Source organism: Cnephaeus nilssonii (assembly GCF_951640355.1).
Source record: "Cnephaeus nilssonii genome assembly, chromosome: 8".
NCBI lineage: Eukaryota > Metazoa > Chordata > Mammalia > Chiroptera > Vespertilionidae > Cnephaeus > Cnephaeus nilssonii.
The window spans coordinates 100,796,140-100,822,068 of NC_137079.1; the positions used below are offsets into that span (position 1 = coordinate 100,796,140).

At 37.8% G+C, this 25,929-nt stretch overlaps 1 protein-coding gene across 1 annotated transcript; it reads right to left on the reverse strand.

Annotated features, from left to right (window-relative positions):
* Positions 1-5,616: 5,616 nt before the first annotated feature.
* On the reverse strand, positions 5,617-25,663 carry UFM1 (ubiquitin fold modifier 1; the record flags this gene model as incomplete). Its single annotated transcript, XM_079779008.1, has 5 exons — positions 5,617-11,201; positions 14,038-14,070; positions 16,465-16,504; positions 21,199-21,256; positions 25,590-25,663. Coding segments are annotated over 5 exons (273 nt in total), but the record flags the coding sequence as incomplete, so codon positions are not given.
* Between the last annotated feature and the right edge of the window lie 266 nt (positions 25,664-25,929).

Here is a 25,929-nt window from a genome sequence, read left to right on the forward strand (position 1 = left end):
CTGTGGCCGCAGCCATCTTGGTTGGGTTAATTTTCATTCTTGCTCCTTATTGGCTGATGGGCATGGCTCGTGGGTGTAGCAGAGTGATGGTTAATTTGCATATTACTCTTTTATTAGATAGGATTGTTTCAGGTCTCATATTTAGGTCTTTGATCCATTTTTAGTTAATTTTTGTATATGTGGAAAACCAGTAGTTTCATTCTTTTATAGGTGACTTGACAATTTTTCTGACACCATTTATTGAAGAAGCTTTCTTTTCTCCATTGTATGTTTATGGATTCTTTGTCTAAAATTATTTGCTCATACACACAGGTTAACTTCTGGACTCTGAATTCTGTTCCATTGGTCTCTGTGTCTTTTTTTCTGCCATTACTCTGATGTTTTATTGTTGCTTTGTAGTGTAATTAAGAATAGCAACCCATCTTTTTGATATCTTCCATAAAAATTTGAAAATATCAGCAAAGATAACTGCACCCCTATGTACATTGCAGCATTACTCCCAGTGGCCATGACACAGAAACAACCAAAGTGTACTTTGAAAGATAATTGGATAAAGAAGATGTGGTATATATACTGCTATATTCAACAACATGGATGGATTTTAAGAATATCATGCTAAGCAAAGTAAGTCAATCAGAAAATTTTAAGAATCATATTATTTCACTCATATGTGGGATATAAAACTGACAATGGCAAATGAACAAACAAGGAAAACTAACAAGAACCCAGACACAGACAACTGTTTGGTGGATACCACAAGGAAGTGTAGGTGGATGTGGAGTAAAGGGTAAAAGGGGTCAAATATATGGCAAAGAAAGATTTACTTTGGGTAGTGAGCACACAATGAAATATGAAGATCATGTATCATAGGAATTTGCACTTGAAACCTACATAATCTTATTAACCAATGACAACCCAATCTATAATAATAAAAGTGAATATGCTAGTTAGACTGGATGTTTTTCCAGATGACCTTCCAAATGAAGCCAGTGCTATGAGGGAAGCCTGGGTCCTGGGTGTCTGCTGGCGGCCAGAGGGATGCCTGGGTCCCAGGTGCTGGGGGCCAGAGGGAAGCCCGGGTCCCAGGTGCCAGAGGGAAGCTGGTGCCAGCAGCTGGGGGAAGGAAGACCTACTCTTGCATGAATTTCATGCATCCGGCCTCTAGTAAATCCTATATAATAAAGAGCTAGTATGCAAATTAGACCAAACAGCCGAACGACTGTCTGGACAACCTTCCAAACAAAGCTGGGGCTGCGAGGGCCAGCCAGGGCTTCGAGGTCTGAGCCCCTTGCCTGAAATTTGTGCATCGGGCCTCTAGTTTAATAAAAATAAAACAGTAAAATTAAAATAAAGAAAATTAACCAATTCATCAACTCTGTATTTTCTCCCTATTTTTCATTTGCTGGAACTGAGTGGAAGCAATTTAAGCTCTGGTGTCAAACATGGGTTTGAATTCTATTTCTACCATTTACCTGGTATAGCAGTCATTTAATCTCTTGCATCATCCTATCTAATAAAAGAGTAATATGCAAATTGACCATCACTCCAACACACAAGATGGCTGCCCTCATGTGGTCAAAGATGGCTGCACCCATGTGGACACAAGATGGCCGCCACAAGATGGCCAGTAGGGGAGGGCAGTTGGGAGGGACCAGGCCAGCAAGGGAGGGCAGTTGTGGGCGATCAGGCCAGCAGGGGAGGGCAATTGGGAGATACCAGGCCTGCAAGGGAGGGCAGTTGGGGGCGATCAAGCCTGCAGGGGAGGGCAGTTAGGGGAGACCAGGCCTGCAGGGGAGGGCAGTTAGGTGCAATCAGGCTGGCAAGGGAGTGGTTAGGGGGTGATCAGGCTGGCAGGCAGAAGCAGTTAGGGGCAATCAGGAAGGCAGGCAGGCAGGCGAGCAGTTGGGAGCCAGCAGTCCTGGATTGTGAGAGGGATGTCCAACTGCCTGTTTAGGGCCTAAACGGGCAGTCAGACATCCCTCGAGGGGTCCCGGATTAGAGAGGGTGCAGGCTGGGCTGCGGGACACACACCCCCATGCACGAATTATGTGCACCAGGCCTGTAGTACATAACATAAAAGATATACATGGATCATTGTGAAGAATTAAGAGGTACATTAAATAAGAGGTAGCAGAGTGTCTGAAACATAAAACCTGCACCAAAAATCAGTTTGCTTTTTGAAGATTTCTTCTGTTCTGCCATTCCTCCAGGTTACTAATTTGTACCTGGATAACTTTCCACTTCATGTTATTTTTAACTCAAACTAAATCCACCCAATTATCAAGTTTATAGATTGGGAAAGAGTGTATTTTACTCAAAGTGTCTGGAAAAAATTATATTGTTCAAGGCTCAGTGGAGGTGCTATTCTTAAGGCCACCCTGAGAGTGGTTCACTTAGAACACTTATAACAAAGTATCACAGAGAGCCAATTATTCTGTACTGGTGTCTAGTAAGAGAAAGAAAATAATTATTTTGGCAGGCAGGATGGATGTCCTTTTCTATACATGGTATATATATATATATTTTTTTCAATTTTACTGGAGAGCCTTTAGAGGCCGATTTTTAAAACTTTATATTTTGAGGTCTCTTCAACAAGCAGTTCTGTACTTATAATTGACTCCACTACTTCTATTTGTTGTTTAAGATGAAGCATCTATGTTAACTGCTTTTCGTTGCTTACAGTTTGTTCTTTAGAGGATACTTTGGGGCTCATGTTTTTTAAATATCAAATGGGTAGTTGCATGATGGACACAGCTTATTAAAGTTTTGTTACATAGTGTAGGCAATGGAAAGCTGTCTCGCTACTAAAAAGAAAAGCAAAAAACAACTTTTAACTTGTCTGAATGATATTTTGTGTAAGGTGAAATGTCCAAGGTCAAAAAATCTCACCAACATATCCTTTCAGCCACTGACAGAAAGTCAAGCTGATGACTGTTTAGGTACAAATTATTAAGGTGTCTGAATTAGTAGTCAGAAGTTCTGTTCTTTTCAGCTGCTTATTTTTAGAGTATTGCTTTGCTCTTTGTGTTTCCAAGGAAGGACCTAAATTACAGAGAAATTCATAGTGATATTATTTGCTGATTAATAGCACTAGGTAATGGATTGTTAAGAGACACTACACTGTAGTGACTACAGTGAAAGCCGGGGAAAATAATGTGTTTTATTCTTCTATTTTCCCTTCTGTTACTCCAATTCATTCAATTAACTTAAAATTATGGAGCTTTACTCAGTAATTTGATTGGACTTGTAAATTGTAATAACACATTCAAAGCTTCTTTTTAGGACACGTTTGGTAAATCACTCATTTAACCTATAGCCTGCAAAACTACACTGATTAATAGCATAAAAATGGGCATTATATGTTGAGTTGTGTCTCCCTTGACGAGAGAGAGAGAGAGAGAGAGAGAGAGAGAGAGAGAGAGAGAGAGAGAGAGAGTCAAATCCTAACCTCTAATACCTCAGAAGGTGACCTTATTTGGAATTTGGGTCATAGTAGGTATAATTAATTTAGTTAAGATCAAGTCAGTAGGGTGGGTCCTAATCCAATTGACTGGTATCCTTATGAATAGAGAAAATTTAAACAAAAGGCAGATATATATGATATATATATATACACACACATATATATGGTGTATATATATATACATGAAAAGACACAGGGAAAGATTACCATCTATAAGCCAAAGAGAGAGGTCTGGAATAGATTTTTCCTTTATAGTGATCAGAAGAAACCTTGCAGACACCTTGATTTTAGACTTCTAGGCTCCAGAACTGTGTGACAATAAGTTTCTGTTGTATAAGCCACTGAATTTGTGGTACTTTGTTACAGCAGCCTTAGCAAATAAAAACATAGGCTTACACTTTAAAATTAGTAAGTCTTTCTTTACCACTCATGTTGTTTCACTGATTCAATGAAATGTTGTCAGTCTGGGTATTATTACAAAAACTATTTCAACTGAAAAATTAATTTGAAGACACTGTTACTCTACTGATAGTTTAATTGAAAGTTCTAAAAAGTGTAATTATTTGTCAGCATATTGACACCACACTATACTATATTCTACCTATTTAAGTACCTTTTTAAATTGAATTTATTGGGGTACAGGTTTCAAGTGTACAACTCAATAAAATATCTGTACACTGCAATGTGTGCCCATGTGGTTGTTTAGTTCCCACCAGGAAGCACTTGAACAAATCAGGTCCTTGACTTCAGATTTTCTCCTGCTTCTTAACTGGGACAGTTGCATCAAATTAAATTTCTGATATCTGAACACCAGCCAAGACACATCTCCACCAATTTTACCACTCTTAACTCTCTTATTGCCTAATATCCACCATGCCTAATCTTTCTATTACCCATGTATTTATGATTCCTGACCAGTCTTCCAGTTTAGAATTTTTAGTTCCATCTTCATGCCTGAATTCCAAGCTGTACTTATTTTGTCCCTCTCTTTTGGTCACTAACTTGCTGCCTGGCCTTGACCTTTTTTGTTTGTTTTACTTACAGTTTCTCACTCTATCTCCAGATTCATTCACCTTGGCCTTAGGCAGACATCCTCTGCTCTTTATTAGGCATCATTCAAATTATCTAATGTTGGTTAAAGTTTTGTGAGTAGAAAGCAATAAGGAGGGTTTGTCAGGCCTTAAACAAGAGATGAGAACAGCCAATGAGAACTATGAAAAAGAGTTGAAATAATTAGAAACTGCTGCCCAAGCCTCATGACTTTTAACAGAAGGGCAGGGGACAAGTCTAATTCATCTTTGTAACCTTGATAAATAAATGTCTGAATAAAGGAATGAAAGAATTTTAAATAGAAAAAATATGAAGAAATATAGATGTAACTATAGAGGCTTCTATTAATGTCATCCCCCACTTCTCAAGGGCTTTACACTATACTAGTATAGAAGAGTTAGAGAGGATGTCAGGATAAATAAGTAGGACATAGAGAGAGAGGGGGGCAGAAAAGGTAGCAATGTGCTAATTATCAGCTTTTTTAGTTTTGAACTAGACCCATTTAACAGGGCCCCATTCAGAGAGGCAGTGTGCCCTGGGGTTTCATCAGTAAGGTTTGATTTATACTTTGCTGCATAATAGTTGTGTAACCTTGGAAAAATTAGCAAATCTCTTTGAAAGGTCCAAATTCTTAAGTTAAAGTATGATGAAAAAACGTTATTGAGCTCTAGTCAGAGCGGCTCAGTTGGTTGGAGCACTGCCCATACACAGATAGGTCATGGGTTTGATTCCTGGTCAGCACACATACTGGGGTTGTGGGGTTGAATCCCTGTATTGGGGTGGCTATGGGAGGCAACTGATCAATGTTTCTCTCTCTCTCTCTCTCTTTCTCTCTCTCTCTCTCCCTCCTTCCCCTCTCTCTAAAAATCAATGAATATGTCCTTGGGTGAGGATTAAAAAAACACCATTATTGACCTCATATTAGGTATCCATGTGTGTGTGTTTTTTGTGCTATCTTTTTTAGTAAGAAAGATGTTAATAGTGATTATTTCTTTATAAGACTTTAGGTGTAAGGCTCAAAGTGCCACATGTATCCCTCCCACATACCAAGAAAACAAAACAAAAAGTGATTTAATAATTCAACAAATTTATTTTTAGGCATTTGTAATACTAGGTCAGCCAAACTGACAATGTTGTATAAAACAGTCCAGCAGATAATACAAATTTATCACAGCAGTCACAAAGGATTAAAACCCTTGTGACTCACTCATTTATTCATTGTCTCTTACATTTCATTACTACTTAATTTACACATTTAAAGAGAAGTTTAAAAGCCCAGTTCCTTTCATGTTTATCTAGAAAATAAAAGAAGCTAGCATCTCCATTTATGACATCAAAATGTTTGTGGCACTGATGACAAATATCATATAGTTTATTTCTAAAACAGCTCATCAGTTTTAAATTGTGCACTTAAGAATTAATTTATTAAATGCAGTGTTCCTTGTTCAAATAAATATTGACATAATGTATCACCACAATATGCTCTCAATAACAGCTTCTATATTGCTAACAACTTTTGCCAGAAAATCAGAGATTTATGACCAAAACTAGCTCTCTGCAGCTGTCAACCTCAGCCAGTGGATATGATAAAATCATATCCTCTATATAGCAAAGCAGATTATAGAGACATAAACCTACTTTTCAACTGTTTGCAATTATTTGTTGCTATAAATTCGTATGTGTGTATTTACTAAAAGAGTCTATAAGTGTGTTTATGGAGATTATTGAATGTCAAATTTCTCAAGCAAAGTGAGATCATAAAAATGTTCAATAATAAGTTTGAGGACCTTTCAATATAATTCTAGGAAAATGATGGGAAATGTGTATTGATTTACAGGGTGGACTTTATAATCATATATACCCAGGAGCAAATTTCATAACTTTGGATACATTAACTTAAATTTTGGCTTCCTTAACAGTAAAAAGTTAGCACCAGCATTTTATAAAGAATTAAATAATGTATGTCAAGTACTTAGTACTGTGCCAAGCACATTAAAAAAATGGTGTGCTGTGAATCTTCACTTCTATATAATTATTACTTTGGTAGATTTTGCTGCTTTGATATGAATGCAGTTTAGGGAGCCCAGGTAAAGGGATTTTATTCATAATTCATGTCCAGTATTTAGCAATCCATGATATAGCTAATAATTCATATATTTGTTTAAAAAATGGGAAGATGCTTTGATTTTTAAAAGTGATTAATTCATTTCTGAGACAGATTAAGTCCCCTAATATAAGAAATGGTGAGGAATATGAGTATATTGGATAAACAAATATTGTGGCTAACGAAGTTATTACATTTGAGTCACAAATAGTTGCAACTTTCAAATCTTTCATTCTTTTAGTTATAAAGTACCTACTATCTACTTTGGGCAAAACAGTTTGGAAATTTTAATGCTTTTGTAAAATTCAGTTTCAATCAGAGATAAACATTGTGATTCTTTAACAATTGCTATAATGAAGGAATGTACAAAATACAACTGTTACTTAGATAGCTGAATACCCAACTTCTTGAAAGGCCCAATGGCTTTTCAACTTGAAGAACGAGTGTTAGGTTCCCAGGCAGAGGAGTGGAAAAAGTAAAGTCATGAAGGCATAAGAACATGGCACATTGAGAAACTATTTCTTGATCGGGGTAGCTGCAGTATGAATTGGAAAGGAAAAGTTAAGAGTAGTTATAACAAATGACTCTGAACAAAATCTAGTTCATGTATAGACTTTTATTCAGTAGGATGTCAACCAGTTAAACTACATATTCATATTTCCATGCTCATTACAATAGTGCAAAAGAACAAACAGACTAGAGGCTGTGATTTTACCAAAAGATGAGGGTTTAAATTACAGTTAAGATGGCTGAGATATATTTTTGTAAAATAAATCAATACAATTTTGTGATTCATTTGCTATGGTTAGAGCAAGGAAAGAAATGAGTTTCAAATATCTGGCTTAGGCAATTTGGAGGATGAAGATAACAGACTGGATAGACTGAGCCTTTTGAAAATGTTTATTTCAATTAATGGTTTAATTAAATAGCCTGGTTTAAATAATTTATCAATCTCCAGCATTAACTCTCAGAGAGCAGTTCTAGAATTTCTGTATTACAGGGGCTTATAGGTAGTATGGTTGGAAAAACAGGTTACTGGGGGACTGATCTTTGTAGTTACATCAGCAAGATTCATGATCAAAAATCAAATTGTCTGATGGGGCTGATAAATATAGGGTCAAAGTCCTATTTCCATTATGCCATTCTATGGAATAAGGCCAGAATCATAATTATCTTCATTTGACTGGTTTTTACTTAATTTCTTATAATTTTATCATATTTATACCTTGTATTAAGAATATTCATGATCATTCCACATATATTCAGTACTCTGAAATGTGAATTTAAGCTTTATACATTTCTTTTATATTTTTAAATGTATTATTCAATACAGAGCTAGTATGTTGTAAAAAATGATACTGAAAAAGTCTCCCGGTATGAAGACTTCAAAGAATCAGATTTCAAATCTCAATCTCTTAAAGCCTCTTTTTCCTTCTGTAAAATGGGGGTAAAAATGTGGAATTACTGTGAAAAATAAGTAAAAGTATCAAAATACTGGACACATAGATGTTCAATAATTTATTTTGGATGAATTGCATATACAATTCATATCTAAACAAAACTTCATACATATATGAATTATATACATAAATTATATACATACATAAACCACATATATATGCTCAAATACATCCTATATAATAAAAGGGTAATATGCAAATAAACCAAACGGTGGAACAACTGGTTGCTATGACACGCACTGACCACTAGGGGCCAGATGCTCAATGCAGGAGCTGTTCCCTTGTGGTCAATGGGCTCCCACAGGGGGAGCGCTGCCCAGCCACAAGCTGGGCTGATGGCTGGCAAATGCAGTGGTGGTGGTGGGAGCCTCTCCCGCCTCCGCTGCAGAGCTAAGGATGTCCAACTCACGGCTTAGGCTTCCTCAAGTCATCAGTCGAACACCCCCTGAGGGCTCCCAGACTGCTAAAGGGTGCAGGCTAGGCTGAGGGACCCTGCCCCGCCTCCCCAACAGTGCACGAATGTCTCTAGTACATATGTACTCGGCCTCTAGTACATATACTGTATAATTTATGTATATAATTTTGTTTTATAAATATATTTGGGAACATTAAATTATTTAACTTAGAATTGCTACATTAAAGTATATTAATGCTGCCAAGTCACAAATATTTCAAGGTTCTTAGGTAAAAGACATATTTTTAATCTTAATTTGGGGAAAGGGAGGCTTAAACAGGACTGTTTCTTCCCATTGAGTTTTCTTTAAAATAATTAATTTTTAAAAACAAAACATCCAATAAGTATTAGCCATGAAGCACTGTAAAAGGAGGCTTCACTATCAGTTAGTAAAACAGACTGTTAAGTAGCATTTTCGCACTTAGCTACTAGACAACAAAGAATTGGAATGTGTACTTTCCAAGATTCTACAACATATTCTAGTTATTTTCTTTGACTCCTAAGACTTCAATTTGTTCACCTATAAAGTAAAAAAGTTTACCCAGCTACAGAGAAGAGCTCACCAGAATGGATTTTTGAATCAGAACTTTAGGGGTAGTTTCCATAAATCTGTATTTTTAATTCCCTAAGTTCCCCTCATAATCACCCAGGCTTGGGACAACTAGCCTAAACAATTACTATAACCTCTCCCCTTGCTCCTCCCAAACATAGGACTGGCATTTGGAAATATATGCTCATTCTATGACCTATGGCCATTAATCACTTTTGTCTATTGTTTTTCTTCATTCCTTATGCACTGGCTTAATATGTATGCTAATTAAAAGCTTTAGCTTGGCCAGTGTGGCTCACTGGTTGAGCGTCAACCTATGAACCAGGAGATCCATGGTTCCATTTCCGGGTTGTGGCCTCGATCCCAAGTAGGAGGTGTGCAGGATGCAGCCAATCGATGATTCTCTCTCGTCTTTGATGTTTCTCTCTCTCTCCCTTTTCCTTCCTCTCTGAAATCAATAAAAATACATTTAAAAATTTCTACTAATAAAATAAAAATAGAAAATATGCTTTATGGTATAACAAATTGTTTTCATGAAATATGTACCAATAATGCATTTAAACAAAATACTTCAAAACATGCTGCACAAAGAACTTACTGATTACATTTATTTAATAACAAAATGTCTAATTAAGAAAATGTTTTTAAGAACTTACAATAAAATTTTCAAAACCCAAAAACAAAAATATTAAACAAATTACTTTATAGTAGAGGATATCATAAACTTATTTATGTAATACAGCAGGCAGACATTGTGCTAGAAACAAAGGATGGGATCTAAATTAAACAAAAAATTCAAAGAATGGGTATTCATAAATTTCTGGTTAATAGAGGCTTAATATTGTTAAGGAGCAGGGGATATTTAAGCATCAAATTTTATTTATGAAAATAAATACTTTCTCAAACATCAGAAGTATACTTCTCTGCTTCAGAAAATATTTTTTCCCTTTTATAAATCAGAATCCCACTGTTCATTTATCAGATATATAAATAGGATCTGGTTAATTTCTTAAACTTAACTACCAATGTCACCCTTTAGATGCTGATTCTGTTACATTTCCTTATGTTTTTCTCCCAATGAAATGAGGGTCTTAGAGATATTTTATTTATGAATCATTCACCAAGTATTTATTGAAAGACTTAACATTACAAGAATTGGATTCTGCAGGATCATAGTTAAAACTCTTTGGTGAGGGCTATCAATTTTACACATAGGGGCTAGGTAAAAAAAATTCACATTTTGGCATTTTGGCTCTCTGATATTAAATTAAAATTTATATAAACACATGAAGCTTGAAACTTAAAAAATACCTACATGTAAGAAGTTAAGACATTTAAGTATTCATTGATATGTCTATATCCTTTATTATAAACAGTATATGATTAAGAATTCAACTATTTTTAAAAAATATATAATTTATTGATTTTTTACAGAGAGGAAGAGAGAGTGATAGAGAGTTAGAAACATCGATGACAGAGAAACATCGATCAGCTGCCTCCTGCACACCTCCTATTGGGGATGTGCTCGCAACCAAGGTACATGCCCTTGACCAGAATAGAACCTGGGACCTTTCAGTCCGCAGGCCAATGCTCTATTCACTGAGCCAAACCAGTTAGGGCTCAACTATTTTTGAGTCTACAAATAAGATCCTTGAAGTAATCTGCCCTGTATAATCCACAAGCCTTTTAAAATTTTACCTTAAAGACAAATAAAAAGATTCAATATGTTTAATCTTCCAAATGTTCTCAGAAAGAAATATCCTCCAGTAATAAAACACAGCTGGATAATCCATTTACCCCAAATGAACCAGCAGTGTGTGCTGTGAGGTAGCAATGAAAGACTAAGATCTTCTGTAAAAATGATACCCTCAATGCATAAGCATTCTCTCTTCATATGAAGTGTGAGAACAACAAGAAGGGACAGTGAGTTACCTTTCATTATTTCATCAATTATTGGTGTTTTCATAGTATTTTAAATGCCTGATGTCAGTTTTACAACAGCAATACCCAATATTTATTTTGAAAGGTAATTCTATCTTTAAGTAGAGGATATTAACAACTTCCAACACGATCTCTAGGAATAATTCGCAGATCTGAACCATGCTTTAGGAAAACATTTCCTATACAAACAAACAAAACATAAAATTAGGTGTTTAAAAAACAGGTTATCATAACATTCCAACAATTATTATATACAATAAACAAAGCATTGTAAAAAACAAACAAAAAATAATAAAGCATTGTAAAGTAAGTAGATACAAAAACACAAACATAATCAGAAACTAATTTCATGCTTTTAAAGCCTTGTTGCTATTTCACTCACATCTTTAGGACCTAACCATATGTCTGAAAATTTTAAATATGAACATTAGCCACAAAAATGTTAACTAATACACTCAGCAAACCACAATGTAAATCAATTTAACCATCAATACTTGCTTTAGTACACAATAAAATACCTAAGGACAAAAAATAATGAATCTAAATTCCACAAGTGACAAAAGTTTATAAACCCTGACCTATTTTGGTTCAATTAAATGATGAGATTTACTTTGTGTCCCATAAAGTACACCTTTCATCTTTTAAAGGAATATAACTGGTAACATATTACAGTAAGCAATAATTCAAATTAACATAAATTGAACATTTCTAGAGTAAGAAAACAAAACCTTTAAACCTAAATTTAAAGGCTTTTATGCTATAAAAAGCCTCATGATTTTCAATGAATAATCTTTTCAATTTAATAAAATTTATAATATACCTACAACTGATTTAAATTTTAAAAAATTACAATTACAATTTTAAATCCTTCTTCATTTTTACATGGCCAAATTTCAATCCCAAGATCTACGAGAACAATGTGATTTTGTTACAAAACAGAAGTACTTTAGAATATAATTTAAACAAAAATACTACTCAAGATTGAGGTTCATTATATTAAAGCATGCTTAACTTCAAAAGACTATAATTAGATAACATAAGCCCAAAAAAGGGTACATTTTAAAAAATATATAAAACTTCCTGTTAAAAAGTTGAAGATGACCCTGCTTGCCCTAGCCAGTTTGGCTCAGAGGACAGAGCATCGATGTGTGGACTGAGGGGTCCCAGGTTTGATTACGGTTAAGGGCTCAATCCCTGGTGGGGGGCGTGCAGGAGGCAGCCGATCAATGATTCTCTCATCATTGATGTTTCTCTCTCCCTCTCCCTTTCTCTATAAAATCAAAAATAATAATAATAATAATAATAATAATAATAATAATAATCCTATCTAATAAAAGAGTAATATGCAAATTAACCACTCAGCTATACTCACAAGCCACGCCCACCAGCCAATCAGGAGCGAGGATGCAAATAACCCAACCAAGATGGCTGCGAACAGGAAGCTTGGGTTGCCCCCAGCAATGGAGGAAGCCAAGCTTTCCGCATACCCTGGCCAGCCAAGGCCTCCATTCAAGGCTACAAAGTTTCAATTATAGAAGATAAATAATTCCCAACAAAAATGGCTCCAGCCACAGAGCAAGCAGGAGTCTTGGCTCCACTCAAGGCTACAAAGTTTCAATTATAGAAGATAAATAAATCCCAGATACCAGGGCCTCCGCTTGGGTCACAGGGGGGCGTGGTTGGCCTGAAAACCACCACAGGCTGCCCCATGCTCCAAGGGAACTCCCATCCTGATCCGGGACACCCTTCAGGGCAAACCAGCTGGCCCCCACCGGGCACCAGGCCTCTATCCTATCTAATAAAAGAGTAATATGCAAATTGACCATCACTCCAACACACAAGATGGCTGCCCCCATGTGGTCAAAGATGGCTGCCCCCATGTGGACACAAGATGGTCATCACAAGATGGCCAGCAGGGGAGGGAAGTTGAGAGGGACCAGGCCTACAAGGGAGGGCAGTTGGGGGCAATCAAGCCTGCAGGAGAGGGCAGTTAGGGGTGACCAGGCTGGCAGAGGAGGGAAGTTGTGCGGGACCAGGCCAGCAGGGAAGGGCAGTTGGGGGGGACACAGGCCTGCAGGGGAGAGCAGTTGGGGGCGACACAGGCCTGCAGGGAAGGGCAGTTGAGGGGGGACCAGGCCAGCAGGGGAGGGCAGTTAGGGGTGACCAGGCCTGCAGGGGAGAGCAGTTGGGGGGACCAGGCCTGCAGGGGAGGGCAGTTCGGGGCAATCAGGCTGGCAGGGGAGCAGTTAGGCATCAATCAGGCTGGCAGGGGAGTGGTTAGGGGGTGATCAGGCTGGCAGGCAGAAGCGGTTAGGGGTAATCAGGAAGGAAGGCAGGCGAGCAGTTGGGAGCCAGCAGTCCTGGATTGTGAGAGGGATGTCCGACTGCCCATTTAGGCCCGATCCTACTGGGATTGGGCCTAAATGGGCAATCGGATATCCCTCGAGGGGTCCCAGATTGGAGAAGGTGCAGGCTGGGCTGAGGGACAACACATACCCCCGTGCACGAATTTTGTGCACCGGGCCTCTAGTAATAATAATAAAGATGACCCTGCTTTCCTGTTAGGACACCAATATATAGCACTGTATCATGTTAAATTTGAACCTCTGAGTGTGGACTAAGCCCTCTGAAATTTAAATGACCATACCTCTTTAAAATAATAGTACTTATTGAATGCTCACTATGGATAAGGCAATCTTTTAAGCACTTTACAAGTACTACCTCACAACCACCTTATGAGGTAGGTCAAAACCATTATTCCAATAAGAGTACAACTTACCTTTAGAATTTTTGTTATGAGTGTTAATATCTTTAATGCTTATTAGTCAGGGTTTCCCTTAGTCAATAGCCTAACTAATACACATAATGAAACAAATTATTATTCAGATCCATAGGTGAAGACTGGCATATAATCCCTAAAAGAACATCTATGATCCTGGTAAAATCCTATCCAGTCCAATCAACTGACATATATAGCTCCACCCACATCTCCATGAATTTTAGATAGATACTTACCAGCAGTCTGTGCAGAATTTATTCCTATTCCATCTAGAAAATAAATGATAAAATCATCTAAATTATTTCTAAAGCTAAAATGGTTCAATAGTAATAAGAGACTGGCCAAAATAGTGCTGCTGTGTATATAGGCAAAAGCCAAACAATTAAAATAATAATAATAATAATAATAATAATAATATATATATATATATATATATATATATATATATATATATATATATATATATTATATATATATTGATTGCAGAGAGGAAGGGAGAGAGAGAGAGAGAGAGAGATAAAAACTATAATGATGAGAATCATTGATCGGCTGCCTCTTGCATGCCCCCTACTGTGGATCAAGCCTACAACTCGGGCATTTGCCCTGACCGGGGAATCAAACCGTGACCTCCTGGTTCATAGGTCGAAGCTCAAACACTGAGCCACGCCTGCTGGGCAAGCCAAACAATTTAAATCCAAAAACATGAATGACAATCTTTCGGATAAATTATCTATTGAAATCTATTACTATTGTGCATTCACACACAGTGCTAGATTAAACAAGAGTATCTGTCAATGCAATGATCCTGATAAGGTCTACAAACATAATTTTTTTTATTCTGTTATGCTATATAAAGTGAAAAATACACCTCAGGTATGTCATTAATCACTTAGTTATTGCTCTGAGGCTTACAAATCTTAAGGCCACAAGAGCCCATAAACTTATCTAATTCAAGTTCCACTGACACGGGATAAAAGTTTACAAAGCACCTATGAATCTAAAACTTTGTAGAAAGTAGGCTAGCTTTCTTCTAACTGGAGAAACACTTCAATGTGACAGTATACAGAATGTTTTAGAATGAGAAATTTTGACATATATAAACTAAATCACACTACTGTCCATTAACCCTTTGCACTCGTTTGCTTTTTTCTCGAGCTGCTACCAATGCTAACCGTGTCGAGTCACACTCGACATCCAAGTGCAAAAGGTTAAACCCATTTTCACAGCCTATCCTAATGGCACAGAAAACCACTCACTAGCACCTTCAAATATTATGGTGTATTCCTGAAAAATAGTTAAGCCCTCACTGCTATCTTTACTCCTCATCTTATATCAGTATTTTCTCATAGAACTAGTTTCATCAAACTTAATTATTAGTAGTGTTTTAAGATATTCAGAATTTAAATTATATATCTAATTGGACAAAATCCTCATAATTGCAAGCATATAAAAAATAAATTTCATCAGGAAAGCAACTACAAGGTACAGCAATGGTATATTCCTGCTTAACTACCTAAATTTTAAAAGCACCCTAATATATAAAAACCCTGGGTCGTAACGACCAGTAACGACCGAGGCTCGACCAACTGTAAGTCAGTCCTGCAGTCAGGCTCGGTGCCCCAGCACTGACTGCTGAGGGGGCTGCAAATCAGGGCCAGAGAGAGGCCTGAAGAGAGAAGCAGGGACTGATCCGTTGCCTCTGAGGCAGCTTTTGATCAGCACTTGCCTCTCTCTTTCTGAGTCTGGCCAGCAGCTGAACCTCCATTTCTCTTCAAGCCTCTGTTGGGGCTGCTGATCAGCCCCACCTTTCTGATCAGGCCCCGTTGATAGGCCCAGAGATGCTGACTGGCATAGGAACCAACCAATCAGAACCAAATGTGGGTGCTGTGAAGAACCAATGGCTGCCTAGGAGGTGAAGCTTTTGACACTGACTGGCATAGAAACCGACCAATCAGAACCAAATTGGCCAGCAGAGGAGGGCAATTAGGGGCAAGATCATGCCTGCAGGGGAGGGCAGTTGGGGGCAAGATCAAGCTGGCAGGGGAGGGCCATTGGGGGTGAGATCAGGCCGGCAGGGGAGGGCAGTTCGGGGCGATCAGGCAGGCAGGCAGAGACAGTTGGGGCAACCAGGCTGGCAGGGGAGGGCAGTTAGGGGCAATCAGGCTGGCAGGCAGGTGAGCAGTTAGGAGCCAGCAGTCCCAGACAGCGAGAGGGATGTCCAACTGCCGGTTTAGATCAGGCCTAAACCAGCAGTCGGAAATCCCCCAAGGGGTCCCTAATTGGAGAGGTTACAGGCTGGGCTGAGGGATCGGCCCCACCTCCGTGCATGAATTTTGTGCACCGGGCCTCTAGTTTATCAATAAGCTTATTTTGAAAAAAAAAAAAAAAACACACCTTGGTAAATAAAGTTATTTCCAGTAATAATCTGGCAAGAAGTGATCAGGATATAAGATATTACAAAATGATATCCTATATCAAAAAGCATAAAGAATCTGAAAAGAGCTAGCTATGAACAATAACCTTGACTTAGTATTTATAATTATGTATTTCATTCATGTTGATATCAAGTTTGGGATTTTTGCATTCAAGTTAAATTAATTTGACTTCTTTTAAATAATTTCTATAGTTGTAAGGTAATACATAATTTTTAAATGAATTCTTACCATTGGTAATAATTGCACTTGTGGCTGCAGAAACTTTAAACTAAAGGGGAGAAAAAGAAAATGATTTTTATACATACACATACTCTGTAAAAGATGGATAGTTGAACAAGATTAGTGTACAGATAATTCTAAAATGTGACTTTTCTTTCAGGATTAAGTCACATCATAAAATAAAGGGCTACTGTAATTTGCTTTATTTGTTTAAAACATTATTGCTCTCTAAATACTACATTTCATTCTATTTAGAATACCATGAACCTTATTTTACTCACTGCAAAAACAAAACAAAAATTCACTGTCAATGAATCTATGACTCAATGTTTACTGTTTCAGACTTAGCCATGTTGCTTTCTTTCATAAACGAAAATAAAAGCAAAACGATTGCTTAGAATATTCCTAAAATTTCTTTGTAGAAATAGTAAGTTCAAATAAATGCTCTATTGTGTTTAATGGGAGGCCAACCAAGGCTTATAGTCCTTCTTCAAATTCTCCTTTCATGTTTTGCTGACTTAAATCTCACACAATGGCAACACTCTAATTATACCACCAGGAAGTAATAACTAAGTTCAAGTGTTGCAGGTGATATCAAGATAATTATGTGATTGCCACATGGCTAACAGTGATAGTAAGACTCCAATGATCTAAATCAATGAAATGTTGTAAGAAACTTGTAGCCAAAGTTAGAATTCTTCTCAATGCTCTAAAGACCAGCAGTTGTCTTCATAATTCATTAATTTTTCCAACAAGTATTTATATGCCCTTCTATGCTATGGACAAGTTTTGTAGATATTATAGTTGAGTTTGTTGTAACCAAGTAAGTTTGGAAAACACTACATTATATTGATATTCTTTTCAAAATTTTCAAGAATGTGCTAATACTTTAACTCCAAGTTAAAATATACTTTAACTTGAAGAAGAAAATAGTGAATGAAGTATTTCCCATACTTTTTGGCCACTGATCCCAGTTTTTCGTGGAATTGATTTCTTTTTCTTTTTGGTGGTTCTAGTTCTTTAGGAAAAATAATCTGGGAAACACTGTTCTAGCTATTTATAATGGTCACATATGCATAATTGAGGAAAACAACGGAAAGCTTATTTTAACTTATAAAAGGAGGAATCCCATTTTAAAATAAGAATGGAATTATGCATAAAACAATTGTTATAGGATTATGTACCTAATAAAAATTTTTACTGTTTATATATATTCTTAGGTGTAAATGTCCTTTTATAGATTTAAGAATTTTAAATAAACCTAATTTAAAATAACTTCAAAAATTACTAAGAGGTTGGACTACTTAGTAAAACTTTGATCAAATACCCAAATTAATTATAGGATACTAGAGGCCCAGTGCACAAAATTCGTGCATGGGGGTGGGAGGGGGTGTCCCTCAGCCCAGCCTGCACCCTCTCCAATCTGGGACATCCCTCTCACAATCCAGGACTGCTGGCTCCCAACTGCTCGCCTGCCTTCCTTCCTGATTGCCCCTAACTGCTTCTGCCTGCCAGCCTGATCACCCCCTAACCACTCCCATGCCAGCCTGATTGATGTCTAACTGCTCCCCTGCCAGCCTGTTTGCCCCCAACTTCCCTCCTCTGTGGGCCTGGTCACCCCTAACTGCCCTCCCCTGCAGGGTTGATAGCTTCCAACTGCCCTCCCTTGCAGGCTTGGTGCCTCCCAACTGCCTCCCCTGCTGGCCATCTTGTGGTGGCCATCTTGTGTCCACATGGGGGCAGGATCTTTGACCCCATGGGGGCATCCATATTGTGTGTTGGAGTGATGGTCAATCTGCATATTACTCTTTTATTAGATAGGATGTCAGATTTCCAAAACCTGAATATTAGTTTCTCGTTACCCTATTGAGTGTGTCTTATTCTTAGACTAGAGGCCTGGTGCACGAAATTAGTGCGCGGGGGGAGGAGGGGGAGCCAGTGTCCCTTAGCCCAGCCTGCACCCTCTCCAATCTGGGACCCCTTGAGGGATGTCCGACTGCCCGTTTAGGCCCGATCCCAGTGGCTCCCAACCGCTCGCCTGCCTGCCTTCCTGATTGCCCCTAACCGCTTCTGCCTGCCAGCCAGATCACCCCCTAACCACTCCCCTGCCAGCCTGATTGATGCCTAACTGCTCCCCTGCCAGCCTGTTTGCCCCTAACTGCCCTCCCCTGCAGGCCTGGTCACCCCTAACTGCTCTTCCTTGCAGGCCTGGTCCCTCCCAACTGTCCTCCCCTGCTGGCCATCTTGTGTCCACATGGGGGCAGGATCTTTGACCACATGGGGGCATCCATCTTGTGTGTTAGAGTGATGGTCAATTTGCATATTACTCTTTTATTAGATAAGATAGAGGCCTGGTGCACAGGTGGGGACTGGCTGGTTTGCCCTGAAGGGTGTCCCAGATCAGGGTGGGGTTCCCTTGGGGCGTGGTGCAGCCTCGGCGAGGGGCCTATCATGGTTTGCATGCTGGCCACACCCCCTGGTGACCCAAGCGGAGGTTCTGGTATCTGGGATTTATCTTCTACAATTGAAAGTTTGTAATCTGGAGCGAAGCCAAGCCTCCTGCTTGCTCCGTGGAGGCAGCCATTTCTGTTGGTATTTATTTATCTTCTATAATTGAAATTTTGTAGCCTTAAGCGGAGGCCCAGGCTGGCCAGGGTGTGCGGAAAGCTTGGCTTCCTCCGTCACCGGGGAAACCCAAGCCTCCCTTCTGCTCGCTCAGTGGCCACAGCCATCTTGGTTGTGGTTAATTTGCATACTCACTCTTGATTTGATGGTGGGCATGGCTGGTGGTGTAGGGGAGCGATGGTTAATTTGCATATTACGCTTTCATTAGATAGGATTATGTCCATGTTAAGATAAAATAGGTATTTTAGTCACATCCATATAGTGGCAACATATTTTATGAACATTAAAAATCAAAAGCGAACAGCTGATACCACTTTTCCTTTTTCCAGCATCTAGAAACAACAGGAAAGCTAAAATTCGGGGAAGCATCACTAGTAAAGTAAAATATATTTACACTACTTTCATCCCAAATTACTGACAAGTTTCCTCATGGATGCAAACTATATTTTATATTTCTCAGTTTTCATTTATTTTCTTCCTGATTTCATAAGTTTTATAACTTACAATGTGAAGAGGCTCTTCTCAGGCTTGGACAACTCACTACTTAAATTAACCCAGTCATGCAGTGGGAATTTTATTATGTTTTTATTAAAAGAACTTTACTAGGGATTTAAATCCACAGACTGTGGTTTGTCAAGTCAAGTCTTGTTCCTATTGAAATATTCTACAATGTCATCTTGTGAAAGGCCATCTCACTGTTAACTGAAAGTCATAACTTTTCTAAATGTATAAGACCCATGATTCACAATAATTATAAGCTATATTAAAACTTTAACCAATACATGTGATTGGGTGAAGTTATTAATTTTCCACTGCGTATTTGTTAGGATGTTCTTATCCTCACACTAAACGACCAGGATGACATCAGTGTCTTTGCCCTATAAAAAACACATTATAAAACAATTATAAAATAGAAAAATAAATGTCATTATTATAAATAATTATATTCTATAAGTAATAATAAAATAATTAAATATTATTATTTGTTATAACAAATAAATCATTGCAAATTTATAGTAAAATAAATTATTGTAAATTATTAAATTAGAATCTGTGGAATCTGCTATATCCCAGGCCAGGTATATTTCTTACAAGTTATCTGTACAGCAAAAAATGATGATGCTATATTCAGATTTATTTTCCATTTCTTTTTATTCTTTCTACATGAAGAATAGATCAAATCTGACTATAAAACATGTACTACCATTTTTCAGTTTAATTCTGAATGAGTGATAAATGATGTTAGTGGTCCCTGACAATAGTATGAGGAGCTGTGAGTGCTGATGGGTTGTTTATTTTCCATTAATCACTTTAAATAAGGATTATAGATTAAGCTGCTTTCTTATTTAACTAAAATTATTTTCCATAATTATAATTTTTTTCTGAAGATTATGAACCAAAATTTAGATTTGAGTTACTCTGTACCAGTATAGCACTTTTAACTTCACATACTTCCTTTTACAGATTAAGAAATTAGAGGAAGAGAAACTGAGAAGCTTGCCTATGTCAAACAGATAGTGAATGACACATTTACAATAGGAATCTTAAGTCTCCAAGTCATATTTGGGTGCCATTTCTACCCAAGCTACTCTTCTCCATGGCATGTCCAAAGAGTTGCTTTATAGATTTCTCTAATGATAATTGTGAATAGAAATTTTTCTCAAAAAACAGAAAACCAAAATATTTTTTAAAAAACTAGACACTTTTAAAAACAATTTTTACTGACAGTCCACATAGACAAAAATTTTGAAAAATGACAGATATTTTAAAAATTATAATTCTAGAATAAAAAGTAGTAAAAATGAATATATACACTAAAGTGATATGTTGCTGCTTAAAAATTTTTACATATAATTGAATCTTTTCAATTTTAATAAAAATTTCCCTTATAATTCTCAATGGCTACATTGGATATGTCAATTTAAACTCATTCTTCTTATATCTGTCAGTAAGTCTTAACTTTCATTCTACTTATATCTGTACTTAACTTTTTGATAGCATTAACCTAGTAATAAACCCACAGAGAAGTGGTGGGTTAAAAGTGCATGCAAAATAAAGATTTTTGACATACACTGTCAATCTGTATTCTATACAGATTGTTCCAATTTCTACACTTACCTCTTCTGCTGCAAACTTTAAGACTGCTGTGAAAGGTGTACTTTCAGGAACACTGAGTCTAAAAGAAAAATTAAAAATAATTTTTTTAAAAGCTGTTTTTTAAATTTCTTTGTTCCTCATATCAGCAATTTTAGCAGACCTAAACAAATCTGTCTTTTGAGTCTAAAGATTTTTATTGCACACTACATCATGAACTCTAAAAAAACAACAAATAATTAGGCTTAAATTAGATTCTGCCCATAGCTGTACTTGAATATCAACACCTATATAGGAGAAGATTTATACATTTTGAATACTTCGATACAAATAGGTCTAGGATATGGAATGCTGCTTGTTTCCAGAGATGGATTTCAAAAAGTTGAATCTCTCCTTAGTATTCAGTCCACACACATTTTTACTTAATGCAGGAATTCATTTTCATTACAAGAAAAGGCTACCTGGGAAGCATCACCAGATTATAAATATTTTCATAATCCTCTCTGTGCACTTTTAATAATCAAGTCTAAAAGAGTAGACCAAGTTGATGAAAATGAGTATGTTTACTATGGCAAAATGTAAAGTCATTTTCCACAAAACTCTTATACCTCCTCAGATCAAGGGCTTAATACAATCTGAAATAACATTTGGAGAGTGACGTATGATTTTGTTACTGACTTGTACAGTGTCAAGTGTATTACAGATTGCTGATAAGTGATCTGTGAATTTTCCAATTTAAATACTTTAAAAAAACTGATATTATACCCTTAAAAAACACTTAAAAACACAGAAGGTAACAAAAAAATAAAAATATAATATTCTTAAGGTTAAATGAGTTACAATCATTAAAGACAGAAAAACAGATTCTTTTTCACAGCAGGAAAAAGAGACTTACAAGCTAACATTTCCCTTTGAAACTTCTCTATCTGTAACCACTATATTATTCTTTAATGTTTTAATACCAACTTCCATTATGTAACATTTTCACATATAAATACCATGTCTTAGTGTACAAATTGAATAGAAAAATCATTATATCTGACACAGTGCATTATAATGACTTCAGTATGTGTGAATAGAGTTTGGCTGCCCCAACTCCTCTAAAATCCAACTAAAAAGTGAAAATAGTTATCATTGTTTTTACCTTTCTTTACTTTTCTGGGGGGCAGGGGAGGAGGAAAGAAAAAAATTCTAAAGGGTAGGCACTGTTTAAAAATTATCTAGTAAGTTGGCAATATGATAGTTTACAAAGTAAGGAACAGAACTGCAAGTATTTTTGCATTACTTCATAGTTTAGTTCCTGAGATTCATCCTCAAAAGGACAAGTTCTAAAATCTTAGGGTTTCGATTCCCTTTTGAAATGGAGACTGGAAACGTCTTTGTAACTAGATTTCATATTGATATCCATTAAAATAAACTTCCACTTATGTAGTTGGGACTATGCAAAGACAATGCAATAAAACAGAAAATACTTTTTAATGTATGTTCTATGTGGCAGAAAATTACTGAGGAACTCAAGAGTTACTGTGACACCATAGACTTTACCTAGATTTGAATTTGTGTTTGCCAGTAGCATCATTTTGTAAAACGGCAGTTACACGTTATACTGGTGTTTTGAAAAAAGGGGAAGGAGGGGCGCACTACTGTGTATATTAAAGTGAGTTTTAAAAATAAATCAAAGGTAAATCTGGTTTTTAAAAAATGTATATTTAATATAAAGAGAACTATGACACACCTTAAGTGCTGTCATAAAGAATAAGAATAAAGTTTCTATAGGAAATGAAAGAAGGACGAGATGAATTCCCTAGACAATTATAGAAATTTGCAGAGGTAAATTTTATTTTTAAAGAGTATTGTTTGGCCCTAGCCAGTTTGGCTCACTGGATAGAGCATCGGCCTGGGGACTGAAGGGTCCCAGGTTCGATTCGGTCAAGGGCATGTACCTTGGTTGTAGGCACATCCCCAGTAGGGGGTGTGCAGGAGGCAGCTGATCGATGCTTCTCTCTCATCTATGTTTCTAACTCTCTATCCTTCTCCCTTCCTCTCTGTAAAGATCAATAAGATATATTAAAAAAAAAAAAAGAGTATTGTTTGTCAGGAAGTGGACTGCATTCCTGTCAAAGAAAAGAACATGTGTAAAAAGCAGGGAGAGTTAAAAAGACTTGCTTTTCAATTTAGGAATAGGTTGGCTGATGCTTTGTTAAATGATGATGGTAGTAAGAGGGGAGAAGAGGTGGGAAGTACGTCTGGAAAGACTGGAATCAGACTAAAAGAGGCAAATGTTGTTTTTAATTCATCCTTTATTTAAAAGAGAATAAAGGATGTTTGATTTCAACATTTCTATAACCTAGTAATGACACCAACAGTGACTGGATCAACAAACAAAAACACTGAAAACTCTGATATTGCCCAGAATAAATTTAGAACTGAAACATCTTTCATAGAATTCAACTATTAGTAATGTTAGAAACTCAAAGGAAGTTTTTCTATCAAAGTATGTTTATAAGTTAAAGAATGTTTTCCCACAAACCTTAAAGGAGTTGCTTTTACTAATACTAGTTACAATTTACTTTGAATAGAAAACAGGATAACTACCTTTACATACACAGGTACATATATTATGCATACTTTATTCACACAAACACAACTACACACACTAAACAATAGGTATGCCTATTACATTCATTCAGTCACCCATAATAATTGAACTGGTACAATGTTCCAGCCACTCTTACAGATACTGATGCTGTCCTGCCCTATCCTCTTCTCTCTCCATCCTTCTCAGAATTTCTTTTTCAAAGCCTATTTATATATTTATGAGAATAATCCAGTATAAAGGGAGAAATCAAAGATGAAGAGAGGGTGATCTTTAGACTCTGCTTTAATCTTGAGAAGACTGAAACAAGTAAGATGCAGAGCCCAAGTGGTACCACTGGCTTTTCATAAGTAAAGTCATGCTGATGGTTTCTAATCCAACAGGACTGTAGACAGAAATTACAGGTTTACACATATAGTGATAGCTTTATAGATGTGATGGAAAAAGGAGAGAATTTTCCTCTGGTGACTTGAAAGCAACGAGGAAAGGAATTGTAGGAAGCGTGAAAATACATTTAAAAAAATCCTTTCAGAGAATAAAGAGGAAAATATGCAAACTTGGGAAATGTAGCAGAGTGTTGGCTACTATTGAGCATAGTTATTAATTTTATGTCAAACTCATCAGTCTAATTGTGTGATTTTTTTCCAGGAACATTCAGGTCTATACAGAAAAGTTCAGAATTGGTGTTTCACTAAGTGCTTGGAGTGAATATATACTGGAGTTTGAGGGTGGGGGTAATCAGAGTTGAGGGTGTTTGCAAGATAGTGACTTTAAGCTGGATAAGAAGTTGGGTAAGGTAGGGGGAAGAGGAAAAATTTAAAATGAAGTCTCATCAATGAATGAAAAGAAACATTTTAAAGAAGAAATATTAGCATAAATCAGATGTAAGAAGACAATGTGGTTAACCATAAGAGTGTTTAAAAATGACATTTTATAGGTGGAGTAATTACTTAAGATTAGGCAAAGAGATTCATTTGGAGATAAAACAATCGAGAAAGAGAAAGGCTAGGAGATTACATGGGTCCCAGAGAGCTAAATGAGACTGATAACAGCTGTTATAATTCAATTAGGTAGGCCACGACAATAGTTACTTATTAACTAATAAACATTTATTATACATAAAATCCTATTGAAGACCTGTTCTTTGCTATATTTTATACGGCTTCCAGCTGCAATGACCGCAATAAGCTCACCTGCAAGCATATAAAGGTCTGAAGTACGGGGTTAGAAGGTCCAGATTAGACCCATGCTAACTGCTAAGGGATAAGCAAAGGCCCGCAAGAATAAACTGCCCTATTTCTGAATTTCCCATTTCCACTAATCACTCTTTTCTAAACCCCAACAACATTAGGATATGACCTAAGGCTCAGGACTCTGTGATGCCCCAGGCGTGTGTTCCTCGTACACAAGAATCAGAAGCCTGAAAGGAACGGACGTTTACGTAATTTCGGAGTCTGGACTGAGACGTCCTCTCTGTTCCTCTAAGGCCGGCGGAAGCGGTGGAAGGCCCTTCTAACCGGAGCCCACAGGGACGGCCGGCGGATCCCAGCAGTCCCCGAGCCCTGTGCAGCCCGCAAAGTCCTCCCCGGCCCCCACCCCGAGTGAGTTCCGGGCCGCAAGGTTCCGGTCACACACCCAGCCGGGGGAGCGGACACCGAGAGGGGCCCGGGAAGCCTCCCCTCCTTTACGGGGGGAAGCGGGGAGGGCGCGGGGAGGGCGCGGGGAGGGCGCGGGGAGGGCAAGGAAAGGAGGTGGGCTGCTGGCCGGGATCCACTCCCTCCAGCCCGGACCCGCTCAGCCACCGCGGGGAGCCACTCACTTTGTAGGGCAGCCGCGGTCGGACGTCGGCGTGATCTTAAGGGAACCTTGGCCCTGAGGAGCAGCGGGAGAGCGTTAAGGGGGCGGGGGCGTCGGGACTGCGGAGGGTGAAGGTAAACACTTACATGGTGGGACGGGCCGGGCCGGGGACGCCCACTTCCTCCCGCAGTCCCACTTCCGGCCCCGTCCCCCCAGGGCTCCCGCTCTCCGGGTCCGGCGGGGCCCCCGGGCGGCTGCCCCCAGGCCCGGCCTGAAAAGCCGGCCGCGGAGGCCGTCTAGGCGGAGACCCCTCATGACAAACGCCTACTGATCTAGCGCTTACATATCTGAACGGGGCGTGC